General features: G+C 40.8%; 1 protein-coding gene across 1 annotated transcript in view; it reads left to right on the top strand.

Moving 5' to 3' along the window:
- CORIN (corin, serine peptidase) overlaps nt 1-18,674 on the top strand; it is an 85,831-nt gene that overhangs the window by 41,681 nt on the left and 25,476 nt on the right. The window contains 6 exon segments of the mRNA XM_029285094.1: nt 6,632-6,745; nt 7,459-7,566; nt 9,969-10,079; nt 10,775-10,891; nt 16,404-16,511; nt 17,941-18,172. Coding sequence (XP_029140927.1) covers nt 6,632-6,745; nt 7,459-7,566; nt 9,969-10,079; nt 10,775-10,891; nt 16,404-16,511; nt 17,941-18,172 — 790 coding nt within the window.

Raw genomic sequence — 18,674 nt, 5'->3', positions numbered from 1 at the left:
CTGTTGCTAGTTAGCCAACCAGCAACGGGCATGAAACTGTATGCAGATGGAGAAGGGCAATCACCCTTAATGGGCGATCAATGGTGAAGGGCAATCACCCTTAATGGGCGATCAATGGTGAAAGGCAATCACCCTTAATGGGTGATCAGGATATGCATAGGGGATTAAGGGGGGGGGAATACAAAGAACACAACACTTCTTACGATGTTTATGCTGGGGCTTGATCACTTCTCTCCCACTCCTGTTATATTAGTGGAACATAAGATATTTGTGGTGGGATCAACAGGGTAGATGAAACATTCAACGGGTGAATTAAACTGGCTAGAGATGGGCTTCAGAAAGCATTACTCCATTTCTGGGAATATTGGCTTGATTGGTTGCAGGTCATATGAGCTTTTGAAGTAGGTCCAGATTCAATTTGCAGATGTGGCTAGTATTTTAGTTGACTTCTTAACTGTTCTTAGCCAACTGGTTGGAGGCCACAGGGGGAATGTAGCATGAATTGATCATGTCCTCCATTGTGAGATCAATCCTTGCACCTGTGAAGTGGCCCTTGAAGGCCTGTCCCTTCTTGGCCAGGGTCCCCGTGCTATAGTGACTGTGGCTGTCATGCTGTGCAAAATGAGATTCCCCCAGATCCATGGGATTGGAGGTTTCCATTACAGCCATGAATGTCCCAAGGAAATACAAATAAAACTATATTCAGGACCTCACAGCGTTAAGAAAAGGGATCCTGAAACCTTGTAGACCAGGGGTGTCAAACTCAATTTCATTGAAGGCCGCATCAGCATTGCGCTTTCCCTCGGGGGGGCGGGGGTGTGTGGCCAGGGTGCATACGGCCTACTGGGTGGGCGTGGATGGAGTGGGTGTGGCCTACTGGGTTTCGGCAGGCAGCAGGGCGCTCTCACAGCGCCGAGAGGTTGAGTCGGGCGGTGCGAAGCTTGCAAACTTTGCACTTTGCTGCCTGCTGAATGCGTTTCAGCATAGATGGCCACCACAAAATTGTACATTGGCTCCCGGCCGGCCTGGGCCAGGGCCAAGGCAGTGGGGGCCGTTCCCTCACTGTTTCCAGGATGGCTTTGCGGGCCACATTCGGCCCCTGGGCCTTGTGTTTGACATGTCTGTTGTAGACGGTTTCAATGAGCAATTTTAAAAAGGTTGCTTACTAAGTATAGAGTTTGTCGAATGAACTTGGCAGTCGCTTCATAACTGCAGTGTTTGCTTAATGACCGCTGCCAAAAAAAAGTCATAAAATGGGATTGGTCGGGTGGGCAACTCATTTTGTGACTGCCATGATTGATGACCGTGATGGCTCCTTTATAGTTTTAAGTCAAGGACCATCTGTAACCCCTGCAGTTTTTCAGAGGCGGGTTGCCATTGCCTGCTTTTTAAGTCTGAGACTAAGACTGGCTCAAGATCAACCAGCTGGTTTTTTGGCTTATGGCAGAACTGCAGTCATTACTCATTTCTGTTTAAATTATTATTTTTTGAACAGTTTCTGTTTTAAGCCAAGTTCTAATTGTCTCAACTTGTTTTGTTGTATGATATGTCATGTATAAGAGAGCCATTCTTGCTTGAATTTAGTTAGACTTTTATGAATTTAGTTAGACTCCCCCCCTATTGCTCCATATTCTCCAATTTTGGTCCTTCAGTTGTATTCCCTGCAATTTTGGGGTGTGTGTGTGTGATTAATTCTTGCCACTATTGGCATATATCTTAATCAGTTGTGATGCGTTTCATTTGTAGTCTCTGGAATCATGTCTAATAAAAATCATTCATAGCTTCAATTCAAATTTTACTTGTGGAATTTTCTGGATGTTTTGGTGTATTTCTTTCCAATATTTTGGAGTTTATAATAATAATAAAGTTGGAAGAGACCTTGGAGGTCATCAGGTCCAACCCCCTGCTCAGGCAGGTAACCCTATACCATTTTGGACAAATGGCAGTCCAGTTTCTTCTTTAAAACTTTCAGTGTTGGAGCATTCACCGCTTCTGGAGGCAGGTTGTTCCATTGGTTAATTGTTCTGTCAGGAAGTTTCTCCTTAGTTCTAGTTTGCTTCTCTCTTTGGTTAGTTTCCATCTGTTGCTTCTTGTCCTGCCTTCAGGCGCTTTGGAAAATAGCTTGATTCCCTCTTCTTTGTGGCAGCTCCTGAGATATTGGAACATGTCCCCCCTCGTCCTTCTCTTCATTAAACTAGACATACCCAATTCCAGCAACCGTTCCTTATATGTTTTAGACTCCAGTCCCCTAATCATCTTTGTTGCACTTCTCTGTACTCTTTCTAGAGTCTCAGCATCTTTTTTACATCGTGGTGACCAAAACTGGATGCAGTATTCCAAGTGTGGCCTTACCAAGGCATTGTAAAGTAATATTAATACTTCACGTGATCTTGATTCTATCCCTCTGTTAATGCAGCCTAGCACTGTGTTGGCTTTTTTGGCAGCTGCAGCACACTGCTGGCTCATATTTAGGTGATTGTCCACTAGGACTCAAGATATCCCTCCGATATTTTGCATGACCACCACAAATGGTAAAATGTTCCTTTTTGTTATGGCATTTCCAACATTTTTTTATTTTTTATTTTATTACATTTATATCCCGCCCTTCTCCTTACGGACTCAGGGCGGCTAACAATCAGGTAAAATACAAAAATACAGTACACATTTAAAATTAATTAAAAACTTTATAAATTTAGACTAGGCTAATTTTCACTAATTTTGGGGAAATTTTAGGGAATCCGGTCAGGGCGTTCGACCTTGTTGGTACAGAACTCCCGCGCCGCCTTCCTTCCCTCTAGTCCCTAGTGGGACTAGAGACCCCCGTCAAGCAAGGTCTCCCTGGGAGCTCCCACAGAGAAGGCCCTCCCCCTTGGGGTCGCCACCCGGCACTGTCTGGCTGACGGCACCCTGAGGAGACCCACTCTGTGGGAGCGTACAGGTCGGTGGGAGGTAATCTGTGGCAGGAGGCGGTCTCGAAGGTAGCCAGGTCTATGAATGTTGTCTATGAATGTTGTCCACCATTGCTCTATGAATGTTGTCCACCATTGATAGCCAGTAGATGCCTTCAGAATCCTACAAGCAAGGCACCAACAGAGTAGTAGTGCTCTTTAGAAATTAACATTGTGAGTCATACCATATCATGACCACTATGATATATTATTTGTATGAGAAGGTTTCAGTTATAAACATCCAGAAGACTTGTTTCAAAATTAAATGCGACAGACAGAAAAAAAGCAGCCTCTGTCTCCTTGAATCAGATTGAACCCACAGGAGTTTGATGAGAAACACTTGTATGTTTTCTTTAGTGGAGTAAATATCTCGCCTTCATTGTAAGATTAATGTAATTTGGTTTCCTGTTGGTGGTTCTCTACAAACAACATCAAAACGGGATCGTGCATGCTGCTTCCAGATAAATCTTTGTAGTTTGCAGAATTTATATGCGTGGCTCATTACCAAAGCTGACCCCGATTTCTACATGAGATATTCCTTCAGTCAGTACTTTCCCTTTTCTTGTTCCTGTTTGGTTTCTCACTGAATGGAAATAATTTGTTTAAGGCGGAAAGGATTGACTCAGATGAGCAGATCTGTAAAGATAAGAGTATTCCATGGCACTTTACTACAATAAGTGAGCAGCTTTGATTTCAGAAGTCTGTAGTGGAGAAGAAAGGATTAATCTTCTCACAGATATTGTAGAAAGATAAATAGTGTCATTCTTAGCAAGCTAGAATAGAGTAGAGTAGAGTAGAGTAGAGTAGAGTAGAGTAGAGTAGAGTAGAATAGAATAGAATAGAATTCTTTATTGGCCAAGTGTGATTGGACTTACAAGGAATTTGTCTGTCCAAATAGGAAGGACAGATGCAATGTCAGAGAAGATCTGCTTTCTGGTCCCACTAGATTTTTAAGGGTCAACACCAACATTTTGTTCAGTAGTGGTGAAAATTATTGTAGTAGATATTATTAATTGGCCTAGTTTAGTAACTCTCATTTGGGTTAGTGAAGATTTTGAGCACTTTTCAAAAGCAGACTAGTATGAGTTTTTTGTGGGGAGTGTCTTCGAGTCAGTATTGACTTCTGGTGACTGCCTGAACTAGACCATTGTCTATTATATTAGAGTAATCTCAGTGTCATGTGCTGGGAGATTCGGGCAATTCAAATGAATATAAAGATTTATTGCAAGCTTAAGCTCTCTACAAGAATCTGAGCTACTAACAGTCAAGGGAAATGAATGGGAATAAGAAAGGCATTCAAGGTGGGCTGGACGTACTGTAGATCTCACGGTCATGCAGGGACTTGTGATTGATGACATGTTTGACCCCTCCCTCAGGCTCAATCTGGTCGTCTCCTACATCCAATTGAAAAAAACATCATAACTCCAATTATTTCTCCATCGTCCTTATTGGATGCAGTGGCACCAGTATATTGGCTGAAACTGATATAAAATAGCCCTGACCATCAGTATTAATCTCTTTTTTTTTGGGTAGCGGTGTTGGATCCAAGAGCTCTCTGAAACAGCATGTCTGAATTTTCTAAAAAAAGTATAAAGAAGATGCTCTTGATGAAAATATATGGATTCTGTTAGCAAGTGAGGAGTAATGAATGTGTAATGATGATTTCATTATACATTCACTGTAATGGAAGGTGAGAAAAATGGGGGGGGGGAGATGCTACTCAGGGAACGTCACATAAAAGGGGCAGGAGGAGAGCACAATTGCAGAAAAAGTAGCTTAACAAAGAATCAGCCCCAACTAATCAGATGGTAAAAAGAGGTGTGTGTGTGTGTGTGTGTGGGAGATTTGTTCTTTCAGTCTTACAAGAATCTGTTATTGTAGCCTTAAAATAAAATAGATTTAGCTTACCTTGTCACGTTTCCTGTTTGGTCTGCTTGGGAGGCTGACAAACACATACTTGAGTCCACACACACACAAAAAAGAGAAAATACTTGGAAGAAGCTCAGACAGGCACCTCCCTAATTCACATGAGTATAAGAATGGGGAGGAGGTAAAACACAGTCAGACCTGCAAGATTCTGGTTTTGTAGTCACTCTGAAAAGTAGTTTTAGCCTTTCTGTGGAGTTGAATCCTGCTCTGATCTACCCGGTGGAGCTTATACAAAACTTCTTCTAACATAGGTTTTACTTGCCCAATTGATCAATGACCTACTGACATTCATTACAGAATAACAGAGTTGGAAGGGACCTTGGAGGTCTTCTAGTCCAACCCCCCCGCTCAAGCAAGAGACCCTATACAATTTTAGACAAATGGCTGTCCAGTCCTTTCTTAAAAGCCTCCAGTGTTGGAGCACCCAGAACTTCTGAGATGTTCCATTGGTTGATTGTTCTCACTATCAGGAAATTTCGCCTTAGTTCTAGGTTGCTTCCTTCTTTGTTCAGTTTCCATCCGTTGCTTCTTGTTATGCCTTCTGGTGTTTTGGAAAATAGGTTGACCCCCTCATCTTTATGGTAGCCCCTCAAATATTAGAACACTGCTATCATGTTACCCCTGGTTCTTCTTTTCACTAGACTAAGACATACCCAGTTCCTTCATATGTTTTAACCTCCAGCTCCCCAATCATCTTTGTCGCTCTTCTTTGCACTCTTTCCGGAGTCTTAACGTCTTTTTTTTATAATACAGTGATCAAAACTGGACGCAGTATTCCAAGTGTGCTCTTACCAAGGCGTTACAAAGCAGTAGTATCACTTTTCGTGATCTTGATTCTCTCTCTCTCTCTTAATGCAGCCTGGGATTGTATTTACTTTTTTTGGTAGCTACAGCACATGGCTGGCTCATATTTAAATGACTGCCCACTAAGACTCCGAGACCCCTCTCACTGCCGTTGAGCCAGGTTTCACCTAGTCCAGTGATGGCGAACCTTTTAGACATTGAGTGCCCAAAAACCGCCCCGCCCCCTGCCCCACCCGCTCCACCCCATTCCTGCCCGCCCTGCCCGCTCCTCCCCTGCCCCACCCACAGGGCCACCTACCATCTCCACAGCCCACCGCAACAGATCGCCCAGGAGGCCCTGCAGTGCCATAGTGGCCACGCCTTCCATCTGCGCCCCGCAGCATCATCTGCACACAATGGGGCGAAAGGATAGAGTCTTGCCCCTGCTGCCCGGTTGCCATATCCTTGGCTGCACTGCTCTGCGTGGGCCGCGCCCGGGGGCAGGGGGGCTGCTGGTAGGGAGGGAGCCACAGGGAGGCAGGGTGGGGCAACGGCATGCGTGCCCACAGAGAGGGCTCTGAGTGCCGCCTCTGGCACACGTGCCATAGGTCATCCTAGTCTGCACCTGTACCTTTGGTTTTTCTTGCCTAAGTGTAAAACCTTACTTTTTTCTCCATTGAATTTCATTTTGTTAGCTAGGGCCCAGTGTTAAATGCCATTGGTCTTCATCCAATTCGTTATTCCACTATCACATGTACCCAGAGATTGAAATATTCAGAGTAGGGCATTACTGAAGATGTGATGGCAACTTCTATTAGTTAATATTCAATTTGTTCTGTAGTCTTCCTTATCTTTGCTAACAGTTGGGAGTTTGTGGTTATCTAACGCCCTTTTAAAGGAATGTTGGGATGTACTTTTGGTTTTCAGTCTAAGAAAATCTCTTATCCTGTCCCTTGTTTTTGGTTTTTCAGTATTTTGTGAAGAAGAGGACAGCTTCTTGTGCAGAAGTGGGGTTTGCGTCCCAAGGATTCTGCAGTGCAATGGCTTTAATGATTGTGATGACTGGAGTGATGAAATACATTGCAGTAAGTTACCTAAAGTGCCAGAATAGAGATGTCAGCCCTTCAGAGTAGTCCAGACGAGAAGCACAAACTAGGAGTACTAACATTACCTTTGTTGTACAGGTAGTCCTCAACTTACAACAGTTGGTTTAGTGACCGTTCGAAGTTACAGTGGCACTGAAGAAAGTGACCCATGACCATTTTTCACACGTGACCATTGCACGGTCATGTGATTTACATTCGGATGCTTGGCAAAGAACTCATATTTGTGACGTCACCTTTTGCGAGCTTCTGACAAGCAAAGTCAATGGGGAAGTCGGATTCACTTAATGACCGTGTTACTAACTTAACAGCTGCAGCGGTTCACTTAACAACTGTGGCAAGAAAGGTCGTAAAACAAGGCAAAATGGACTTAACAGCTGTCTCGCCTAGCAACAGAAATGTTGGGCTCCACTGTGGTCAGATGTCAAGGACTACCTGTATTTAGCTTCAATAATTAACCGTCAAGTATATAGCATCCCTATGAAAAGCAGTAGAAGTTGAAGCTTTTTTCCTTTTTATTGTAGTTTCAAACTTTACTTGTTAGTTATGCTGTTGAAAGAATGAAACGAGCGTTACTTTCAAACGTTATCTAATAATTTCGTAAAATAGCAGAAATGAGTTAACATTTCGCTTGGGGCAAATGGACTTTCTTACTTCAAAGTTTTTGTAAATATATATATATTTCTGTTTTGCAGATTGCAGTGAAGAGCTTTTTCGCTGCCACACGGGAAGATGCATCAATTACACCTTCGTTTGTGATGGTTATGATGATTGTGGAGATCTTAGTGACGAACAGAACTGTGGTAAAGGAAAAACGTATTTTAAAAACTTGGAGGAAGTGGTTTAATCCCAAAAGAGCGGGATACGGGCACTGTTAAATGATACGCAGTACCACAGAAAGCTATGCTTGTTCTAAAAATCGCAGCTCCCTTTTTCCAGATTCAATTCTGGAGCAGACAGGAGCCAAGAACTGGCACAGAAGCAAGAATTAGCACTATATGATCATACAGATCAAAAGGTTTAAGCTTGTTCTTCATGTTCTCTGCGTACTATTCAAGTCTCAATGGAGAGGCCTATGGCTCTTTTATGACTCGTGGACTTCAACTCCCAGAATTCCTGAGCCAGCATGGCTCGGCTTGGAAACCTCTCCCTTTCCCCTCAGCATGGCTGGCTCAGGAATTCTGGGAGTTGAAGTCCACCAGTCATAAAAAAGCTAAGGTTGCCTACCCCTGGCCTATACAAATTTATATAGATACTCTACAACCGTAAGAAATATCATAAAATGCACTAATCCTAGGAGACTTTTATATTTAGAATTCCCTTCAGTTTCTTCTTGTCAAGCCAATGAGACCAATATCAAATTAGGCAGAAGAGGAGATAAAGAATATATGACTTCCATAAAGTATCTTGACAGGTTATAATTTCATTTATAATAACCCTGTTTGAAGGGAACCATATTTTAGTCCAGTTAATTAAAAACATCTTTATTCCAATTTCCTTGTTCCAGAATTTTCCATTGGATCAGACAAAGCGCCTTTACTACAACTAACAAGATTATCGTTGTTAATCTCAGTTTTTCTGAATGTTCATCTACATACTCAATTAGTAATTTAATATGTAAAACCTGTGGCCTTTTTATGAAATTGGATTGAGCAGAATAGATAAACAAAGGTAATCTTGATTGTAATCATTTTGGCATCAGCTTTCGACCTGGAAATCAGCCATAACTTGCATAATCAGGAGAATAGTTACCATGTATATATGCCTCATTAAAGGAAATTGGAAAGACTTTATTCAGAATATCCACATTATAAATGTTCAGCAATGGAGGAATAAACAAGTAAAAATCAGTATATGTCTTACATAGTTGAGCAGGATTTGGATCAGGATCAAGCAGCTTTTCCTGCTTCCACTATTTAATAATATACAGTATATTGTTTCCTGAAGAAATAAAGATACAGCCTCTTTTATCCTGCTAGACTTTGTACCATAAACATTTGCCAAAAAAGAGATGCCTCTTCTAACATGGAAAATACATTGATAGGGGGAACTATATTGTAGTTCTTCATATCTTATAGTTCACTTAAAATAATCTACAGTAAGAAGTTCCGTACTTACAACTGGGTCTCCCAAACTCTTTTTCTTTCTGTTATGTTTGCAATTCCATATATACTATTTCCTGGTGCAATTTTGATCCAAGGTGCTGTTACTTGTAAAGGATAAAAAACAAGCACGAGTACAGACAGTACTGTAGGGGATTAAGCAGTTTGTTTTTCAAAGACCAGATTAGCAAGCATGAATGATGCTTTTAAAAATAATACAAAGCACTTTGAAAAATAATAATATTAGAAAACTCAGCAACTTTGAAAATAAGGTATTTTGAGGTTGGGACAAGCATTTTAATATTATATATAATTTACTTAATATTTTATCAGCAACATATTGTCTGGGTTTCCAATATTTAACTTACTAATACATGTTACATTCCTTTCTCTCTACCTCGTTTTTCTAGCCATTGATAAAAGGTATCCGTGTTCTAAAATATACTGAATCTTCTTTCTCTTTTATTTTCAGTGTCAATCTATCCATTTCTGCACAATCTAAACATTTTTTAATTAACTCTTCTTCCGTTGGTAAAGTTTCATTTTTCCAGTGTTGAGCGAATACAATTCTCGTTGCAGTTAATACATGTAAAATTAGATATATACACTCTTTCTCATAGTTTCCTACAGTTATGCCTAACAAAAATAATTCTGGCTTAAAATCTATATGTTTTTTAGTAATTTTCTCTAACCATATATGTATTCTTGACCAGAATCTTTTGGCTTTGGGGCATGTCCACCAAAGTTGGGTTTTTGACTACATTTCCAACAGTTGCTAGATACGTTTTTCAACATTTTTGCTAACCTCCCCAGTGTTAAGTGCCATCTGTAAAACATTTTGTATAGATTTTCTTTGTACACCACCGCTTTTGTAACAAAGGCATTTTAATATTACGTTGAGTCTGGAAAATAAACTGAAAATTAGATATAGCTAAAACAATCCTCTGAATTCTGGTCAACATTGCTGCAACGTGTTCTTAATTATTACACTTACAATGCTGAGAAAAAAGGAAGAGCATTTTTTAAGTTAATATCCTGCTAGCCAGTTATATATTAAGTAATGAAGAAATATTGTCTGTGTTTATCAATGTTGTCTATTAAAGATTGTAATCCAGTTACTCAGCATCAGTGTGGAAATGGGAGATGCATAACAATGGATTGGATCTGTGACGGTGATCCTGACTGCCTAGACAAATCAGATGAAGTCAATTGTTGTAAGTTAGTTGATACTTTGTGCTTTGATAACAGAGTGTTTAAGTGTAGTATCTTCATATTTGGTAGATTTTCTTGCGAATCGTATGTGAAGTACCTCATCCAGCATTATCCAAAAGTATCCATTTCAGTATGAAGTTTATATTTGCTAAATTATCTTAGTAGTATAACGTTACTACATACTATGTAGACCTCTTCCAAACCTGTGGCTCTATGGTGGTCCTTTGTTTGTGTGTATGCCTTTGAATCAGTGTTGACTCTTGGAAATTGCCTGAACAAGTCCCTGCAGTTTTCTTGGCAAGATTTTGGAAGTAGCTGGCCCTTCCCAGTACTGGCTCAAAGTCACCTGGCTGGCTTCATGCTTAAGGTCTAGAAACTCACAGTCACCTGGTTCCTGGCCCGGTGCTTAACCACTACACCAAACTGGCCCTTTGCTTATTTCCTCATTATTTCAACAGTGTAACAGAAACATCCTATTTTTAATCCTATTTTGTATTTGTAGGTTTTCTGTCATATTCCTATATCGGGGGTAGGCAACCTTGGCTATGCTGGCTCAGGAATTCTGGGAGTTGAAGTCCACGAGTCATAAAAGAGCCGAGGTTGCCTACCCCCCTGCCCTATATGAATGAAGTAACTCGTTGTAATTTATAAGAAATGGAAAGTCTGTCAAGTGATCAGAACCTCTTCTTGTTTCCAGCCTGCCATAGCCAAGGACTGGTGGAATGCAGAAATGGTCAGTGTGTCCCTAGTGCTTTCCAGTGTGATGGAGACAAGGATTGCAAGGATGGAAGCGATGAAGAAAACTGCGGTGGAAGTAAGGGCAGACTTGTGTCATTCCTTGCTTAAACCTCTGGAGAAAAGATCTGAGAGCTTCCTTTGGAAAATTGTATTTCTTTTGTTCTATGGGTTCTTTTGAGGATGGTGGCTGAGATGGTTCGTTTGATAAATACCCCAGTGTTCAGGTGCTTTATAACTCAGAACACAATACCTTGTGAGAACATCATATGGGTTTGGAGTCTTATAATATTTCTGCGGAGAGTCACTATTTTTCTACGTACCGTTGTTTTGATTTGTTCCTTCTTGTCAATACGGGGTGTTGTTGTTGTTTTAGAGTAAATCTGTCTTGCCATTTCTCCCCTGCCCACTTTGTTTCTTTTATCCTATGATATCACCATATTATTTCAATACCTTTCAGTGCATTGTTGTTTCTACGATTAAAAGTATTAACTTTCTGTTAATTTAAAAAGCTTAAAATATTGAAATTTTTTAAAAAAAAGAAAATAGTAAATATTCTGTCAGTATCAATTGCTATTCGGGATGTCATATTACAATTATATAATTATATTTAACTTCCCATCCAAAGTTGACTATAAGATAAAAAAAGAAAGAACTACTATCGCACCAAATTATTAGTTATACGACAGTAATTTCAGTCTTGAACTTCAGTCTTGAATTAAGTTCTTCATTGTATTTCTGCTGTGTGTGTCTCTGTGTATATATATATTGGTAAAAGGAAATAATAAATAGACAAAGCAGTTTAACAAAAGTTAAAGTACTTAAAAGTTAAAATGCCCAAAATGCAAAAGAAGGTAATAATAATTTTAACAAAAAGAAAGAAAAGAAGGGGAAAAACTATTGATTTCTGTCTCGCCTCTTTTAATGCATTTGCTGATTTATGGTACTTGTTAGCATTTAGGCCCCCTTGAAATCCAGACAATAGGTGGTTAGGTTTACCAAGCTGCCTGATATATTGTATATATGGGAAACATTCTTGGTTAAATTTAATTTTCTGCTTTCTATATATGCTCTTAGTTTTGCCATCGCTGTGCATTCTCCAAGTTTAAGTTCTAAGTTAGGTGTTGTCTGGATTGTATTCTTCCAGTGTTGAACAAAGTACCAATGTGTATTTGGCTAGGTTGGGGATGTTGTATAGTATTGCTCCCATGACTCACAGCTCATAGAGGGGAGACAATATTCTATGACACCCCTCTATAATCAAAGACCTAAAAGCAGAAAATGACATTATGATTTCATTCAATGTCTCAGCACTCTGTACATCCATAGATCCAAAACTAGCTAAAGAATCCATGGCAGCAATACTACACAACATATCTGATCCAATTAGAGTAGAGTAGAGTAGAGTAGAGTAGAGTAGAACAGAAGAATAGAATAGAATAGAATAGAATAGAATAGAATAGAATAGAATAGAATAGAATAGAATAGAATAGAATAGAATGGACCTTGGAGGTCTTCTAGTCCAACCCCCTGCTCAGGCAGGAAACTCTACACCATTTCAAACAAGTGGTTGTCCAATTTCTTCTTAAAAACTTCAAGTGTTAGAGCATTCACAACTTCTGGAGGCAGGTTGTTCCACTATTAATTGTTCTAACAGTCAGGAAATTTGTCCTTAGTTCCAGGTTGCTTCTCTCCTTGATTAGTTTCCATCTGTTGCTTCTTGTCCTGCTTTGGAGGACAACTTTGGAGAATAACTTGATCCTTTCTTTTTTGTGGCAACCCCTTAGATACTGGAAGACTGCTATCATGTCACCCCCTCATCCTTCTCTTCATTAAACTAGACATACCCAATTCCAGCAACCGTTCCTTGTAAGTTTTAGCCTCCAGTCCCCTAATCATCTTTGTTGCTTTTCTCTGCACTCTTTCCAGAATCTCAACATCTTTTTTACATCGCGGTGACCAAAACTGGATACAGTATTCTACAGTATTCTAAGTGTGGCCTTACCAAGGCATTATAAAGTAGTATAATTATATACACTAAGATTGAAATGTCCAGAATCATATATTTCATCAGTCTGTTTCACTATTTACGTTCAGCTTGATGGACACATATGCCCAAAAGCAGCTTTGGGACAACCATGTCCTGAATGACTGTGAATCTCCATAGACATTCTTAACATGTATTTATCACATTTGCACTTTTGTTCCACATCTCCTTAACCCTGTTTTACCTTTTCCTCTTAATGAAGTGCTTAAATAAATTGAAGTTAGTTATACTGTACTGAATTTTGATATCTGCCTAGTGAATTTCCCAGGAGGATTGGTAACTCATGCTATTCTTGAATAAAGGGCATCAGCATGTGTCAGAGAAAAAAAAAACCCTGTTCAGAGAGAACTGGTAAGCAATTTGTATAGTTCTATCTGCAGAAGTTACTGCTGTACCACCTTTCTTGGTTTCATGCTTGGATGAGGCTCATTTATGCGGGCCCTGGGCTAAAACAAACAAAGTCTACTTGCAAGACTCAACAGCCATCAATTCCCACATCCATACAGTATATCTAGACCAACCTAACAAATGTTTTCCTGGAACATTTTGTTACGCGTTCTTGGAAGTGGGTGTGTAGGGATGGGATGGCAGAAACAACAACAACAGGAACATTTTTCACTGTACGATATTTGCAGAGCGCTTATTTTGTCTTCAGTGTTCAAACTCTTTTGAAGCAGTACAAAAATACATTTTCTTACCTTGTGATGTTTGAAGGAGGTCTCCTTTGTATTGCTGCCATGGTTGTAGTACTCTACTATTTATGAGAGACACAAAAGAAAAGGTTTTTTTAAATAAAGACCAATAGTACCTTATTTAAAATAGTCGTCACTCCTTAAGAGTATCTCTTTTCAGAAAATATATCGGATTTCAGTTCTACTTTATCTTACTATGCAAAATAAACACCTGTGTGTAAACCGTTTACTTTACATATTCCTATACGGGATGCTTGAATAAACATTTCCTGTGGACAAAGCATAACACAGTTATGGTAGGAATAAAAGATCTGCTCTTATTAAAAAGAGGAACCTCTTTTTGTTTGATATTTAAGACAATATTTTTCCTAAAAGAACTCTGAGAGTTGACATTTTGGGGCAAATAACTCAACTGCCCTACTCAATGTAGCCTCAATTTAGCAACAAAATTGCTCGTTCTAGGCCTTAGCTCAGAAGATAATCCAATTTAGTGGATTCTTACATTGGAGAAGTGAGACATCGAACAAATTTAAATCTACTATATTCTCCTGTCCATGACAGTGAAATTCTTATCCAGAATTTCCCTTTATCCAGAGACAACTTCCATCCTAAGTAGCAAATACTACAGTAGTGGAATGTATGCTTTGATTAATGCATTGTGCTAGATATTAATGGGTCCCGTAGAAGATGTAGACTAGGGGTCTTCAAACTTGGCGCTTTTATGACTTGTGGACTTCAACTCCCAGAATTCCTTAGCCAGCATAGCTGGCTGAGGAATTCTGGGAGTTGAAGTCCACAAGTCATAAAAAGGCCAAGTTTGAAGACCTCTGATGTAGACTGTTGTACCTTAGCATCGCATGCTGATTGAAATCCCATCAAAACATTAGCATTGGAAAAATCAACATTTTCTTCCAAGATATTAAGCCAAAGAGATGGTAGATTACAAGCTGAGTAGAAAACTAGTTCCATCCAATGTTTCTTGAGGGGTCCTTGGCACTCTCTGGTTTTTTTTTCTTGCAGATGTTTCATTACCAAAATAAGTAAGCAACATCATCAGTGCTGATGATGTTCCCTAGTTTGGGTAATGAAACATCTGCAAGAAAACTAATAACTGAAGAAGCTTCTTGGATGAGAAGCGAAACGTCTTCAAGGAAAAAAAAAGAAAGTCCAGTTGCCTTTTGAAAAAGCATCTTTGGGACAACCATGACTGGATGATTGAGAATCTCCATAGAAAATAGAGTGGAGATAGAATCTTCTCTTAATCCATTAGCCATCTCCAGTCAGGACCACAAGCTAATTGGCAGAACCAGGATTAAAGGCTCTTCCAGAAGAACAAGAGGATGGGATGGATCTCACTTTGAGGGGGGCAGAATGTTCCAGAGCAGTGGTGGCGAACCTACGGCACGCGTGCCAGAGGTGGCACTCAGAGCCCTCTCTGTGGGCACCCACGCCATCGTCCCAGACATTGGGACATGGGCCCGGGCTGCTCCCCTCCCCCTCTCCATACGCGCAGAGTCCGGGAACAGCTGCAAGAGCTGGGCAGGGAAAAGGGAACATATAAAAGGAGCAGGTTTTGGCAGAAGAGTGAGTGAGCGGCCTTTGGAAGCGATGGTGGGCACCAAGCGAGCGAGCACATGGCCTTTGGAAGTGACTAGTGGTGGGTTTCAAATAATTTAACAACCGGTTCACCCGGCTGCCCCACCCACCAGAGACCCCCTGGAACTCCCCCAACCCTGCCTGGCCCCCACCATGAGCAACATCAAGGTGGCCACATTCACCCCGGTCATGCCCACCCAGTCTGCCGTGACCACCGCAGCCATGCCCACACAGTGGGCCACGCCCACCTGGCTCCCGGAGATAAATAAGTGGGTTTTGGTTACAATTTGGGCCCTCGGTCTCTAAAAGGTTTGCCATCACTGTTCCAGAGGGTAGAAGCCATGGCAGAAAAAAACTCTTCTCCTGCACCCCACCGGAACATGTCCCTTCTACTGGGGTGGGATGGGCCAATCCCATTGGGGCGAGATGGTTCCTCAGGTAACTTGGATCCAGATAAACTGCGTTATTGCAGAAGAAGAATAAAGTTTACAAAAGGAATATCTAGTATATGTTTTTTGTTTGCAGACATGTGTCAAACACAAGGCCCGGGGGCCGGATGCGACCCGCGAAGTGGTTTCATGTGGCCCGCGAAGCCATCCTGGAAACAGTGAGGGAACGGCCCCCGCTGCCTTGGCCCTGGCCCAGGCCCGGGAGCCAATGTGCAATTTTGTGGTGGCCATCTATGCTGAAACGCATTCAGTCTTAGCTCCACAAGGCCTTCTAGAAACAGCGAGGAACCAGCCCCTGTCGCATTGGCTCCGCCCCCTGGGTGCATGCTGGGGAGGTGTCACCCTTTGTGAGGAATGAAGAAATGGACCATGCCTTGGCGCTTGCCCTGGTCCCACCCCCTTCTGACAGAGACCCTCAGATCTGTCCCACTCCTGCCCAGGCCCCCACAGGCCCCCTTGACGCGAATGATGTAGAGCTGGCCATGCCCACCCAGTAGCCCACACCCACTCCATCCACGCCCACCCAGTAGGCCGCACCCACCCTCGCCACACCCGCCCGGTCCCCCGAGGGCAACCGCAATGCTGATGCGGCCCTCAATGAAATTGAGTTTGACACCCCTGATCTATAACAACCAATTAGAAGTAATCATAGCCAGGAAATGAGAAAAGGCATAGAATTTTTCCTTCTTAAAGACTATAGCTTGTGACAATGAACAGAATTTTGGAAGACAGATGGCTATTGTGTTCTTATTATATAATTCACCGATAGAGATAAGATTTTGGTCTTTTTTGTTGTTGTTGTTCTAGGCCAAAGATTATGCCATGCAAGAGGTCAGAAATGTAATTCAACTTCCTGTCCTGATTCTTGTAGCCAGTCTCCTCTCTGTGACACGAATAGCAGCCAAGTGGATTGCAGTAAGTAGCACATTGCTTTCTGATTTTATAAAAGATTTTTTTTTAAAAAGGAAAATTAAAAACTAATACAAACTAATATAAATTACAAAAAAAGAAAAGGAAACGAAAGAAATCAAAAAAGCTAAAAGAAGGAAAAAACAGAAAAGATTTTTTTTCTTTCTTCGTCAAAAGTAAGAAGAAATGTCGTAAATATTAATGTACGTTGATATTTAAATAGAGAATTAGGTGCCAATATAGTATTCAGAGAAGAAGGATATTAGAGAGGAGAGATTAATAGTCTTGGTATTTGGTATTCAAGTAACAAAAGACAAAGTGCATTTTTTTTTAGAGATTTTCCAAAAGTCGGAGCAATAAACATAGATATTGTCTTTTCTCTGATCAAAAAAATCAAATTTAGCCATATCAGCAAGTTCCATCACAAAGTATTGCTTTTTGAATTGTTGCCTTTTCTGTACACTTTTTCTAGTAGCCTTTGTGTTTTTATTACTGACAATGGCGCACTTCAAAAAAAATACGTTTAGTTATTTGTGAGGATCAATTGTCATGTATCATGTAAACAAAAACGTTTTGATTCGATCAGACCCAAAAAAACAAAGTGTCACATGTTACTGCATGTAAAAAAGACACATTGTTTGTGTGTATCCTTTCCAAGTTTTTATTTTCATGTGCTTCCTGTCCTTTCTTCCAACTGGGCTTTCCTTGTTTCATAGTTTCTCAAAATACATTATGGAAGAATGAACGGTCAGATGCTCTCTGAATCTGCACCCTTGTTAATTTAAACTATCTGGTTCAAGCAAGAAACTGAAGTTAACACACACTAGAATTCAATATATGTATCCATTTTTCTTACTTTGTAGTTTCTCTAGTGATGGTCCTTATGTATATAGGGTGGGGTGTAGGAAAATTCATTGCATCAAAGAGAAAATAATTTCTAGGCAGGTTTCATTTTTGTAAGATTTCTTGTATAAACTATGACTCTTGTAACTATCATATAAGTCTAGAGCAGTGATGGCAAACCTTTTAGAGACCAAGTGCCCAAACTGCAACCCAAAACCCACTTATGTATCGTAGGGTGCCGGGTGGGCATGGCTGTGGCCAAGTGGGTGGGCTTGGCCCATTGGGTGGGCGTGGACTTTGGTGGTAACGGCAGACTGGGTGGGACTAAAAAGTTCAATCAATCAATTCCATATTTGCGAGACTTTTTTTTCCCCCACAAGAAGTTGAAATTGATTGATTGAACCTTTTTTTTTTGCACATGGCGGCGGAGGCCTAAAGCGAAAGGGTTTTATAAAACCCAGCTGAAGGCCTAGGACTGGGGCGATGGCACGCGTGCCCACAGAGAGGGCTCTGCGTGCTACAGGTTCGCAACCACAGGTCTAGAGTAATTGTTTTTGCATTATTAAATCAATTTCTGTTTTATTTTGCCCAGGTCAGTGTGAACACATTACCCTGGAATTGTGCCTGAACCTACCATACAATTATACTCACTACCCCAACTATTTAGGCCATCGGACACAGAAGGAAGCCTCTATTAGTTGGGAGTCTTCTCTCTTCCCAGCCTTGGTCCAGACTAACTGTTATAAATACCTGATGTTTTTTGCCTGTACCATCTTGGTGCCAAAATGTGATTTTCAAACAAATGAACGTATCCCACCATGCAGGTAACACGCTATGTTATTTTCGCTCTGAAATAAACAAAACAAAACACAACTATTAGAACTAGTTGATCCCGCAATTTGCTGCAACTTCCGGTCAGTTGGGTCTGAATTGCATGATTCATCTTTTACTTTATTTTGCTAAATGGCGCCCCAAATCTCTTACTGAAGCCCCATATTTGTGCCATTTAACCTTTAAGGCAGCAATGCCAAGAAATAAATGAATGAACATAATTATATGTAGAACTAGGCCAGCTAACTGGGATTGTCCTCATTCATTTATTTCATTGTCCTACATGGATGCAGTCTACCAATTTCTCCCAGTCTCACATACAATAAAAACCTTTAAGGAAACACAACTCACAAGTTCTCCAGCTGTTTTTTTTAGAATCAGAAAAAAAGAATATCTCTGCTTATAGAACTAGTTGATCCCACAATTTGTTGCAACTTCCGGTCACGTGGTTCTGATCCAGATGGTTGGCACCCGGCTCGCCATTAAGATGTTGCA

Source organism: Protobothrops mucrosquamatus, unplaced genomic scaffold (assembly GCF_001527695.2).
Source record: "Protobothrops mucrosquamatus isolate PMUCROS unplaced genomic scaffold, P.Mucros_1.0 scaffold1268, whole genome shotgun sequence".
Taxonomy (NCBI): Eukaryota; Metazoa; Chordata; class Lepidosauria; order Squamata; family Viperidae; genus Protobothrops; species Protobothrops mucrosquamatus.
Note: the sequence above shows the minus strand (reverse complement) of the source record. Positions and strands in the feature narration are given on the sequence as shown.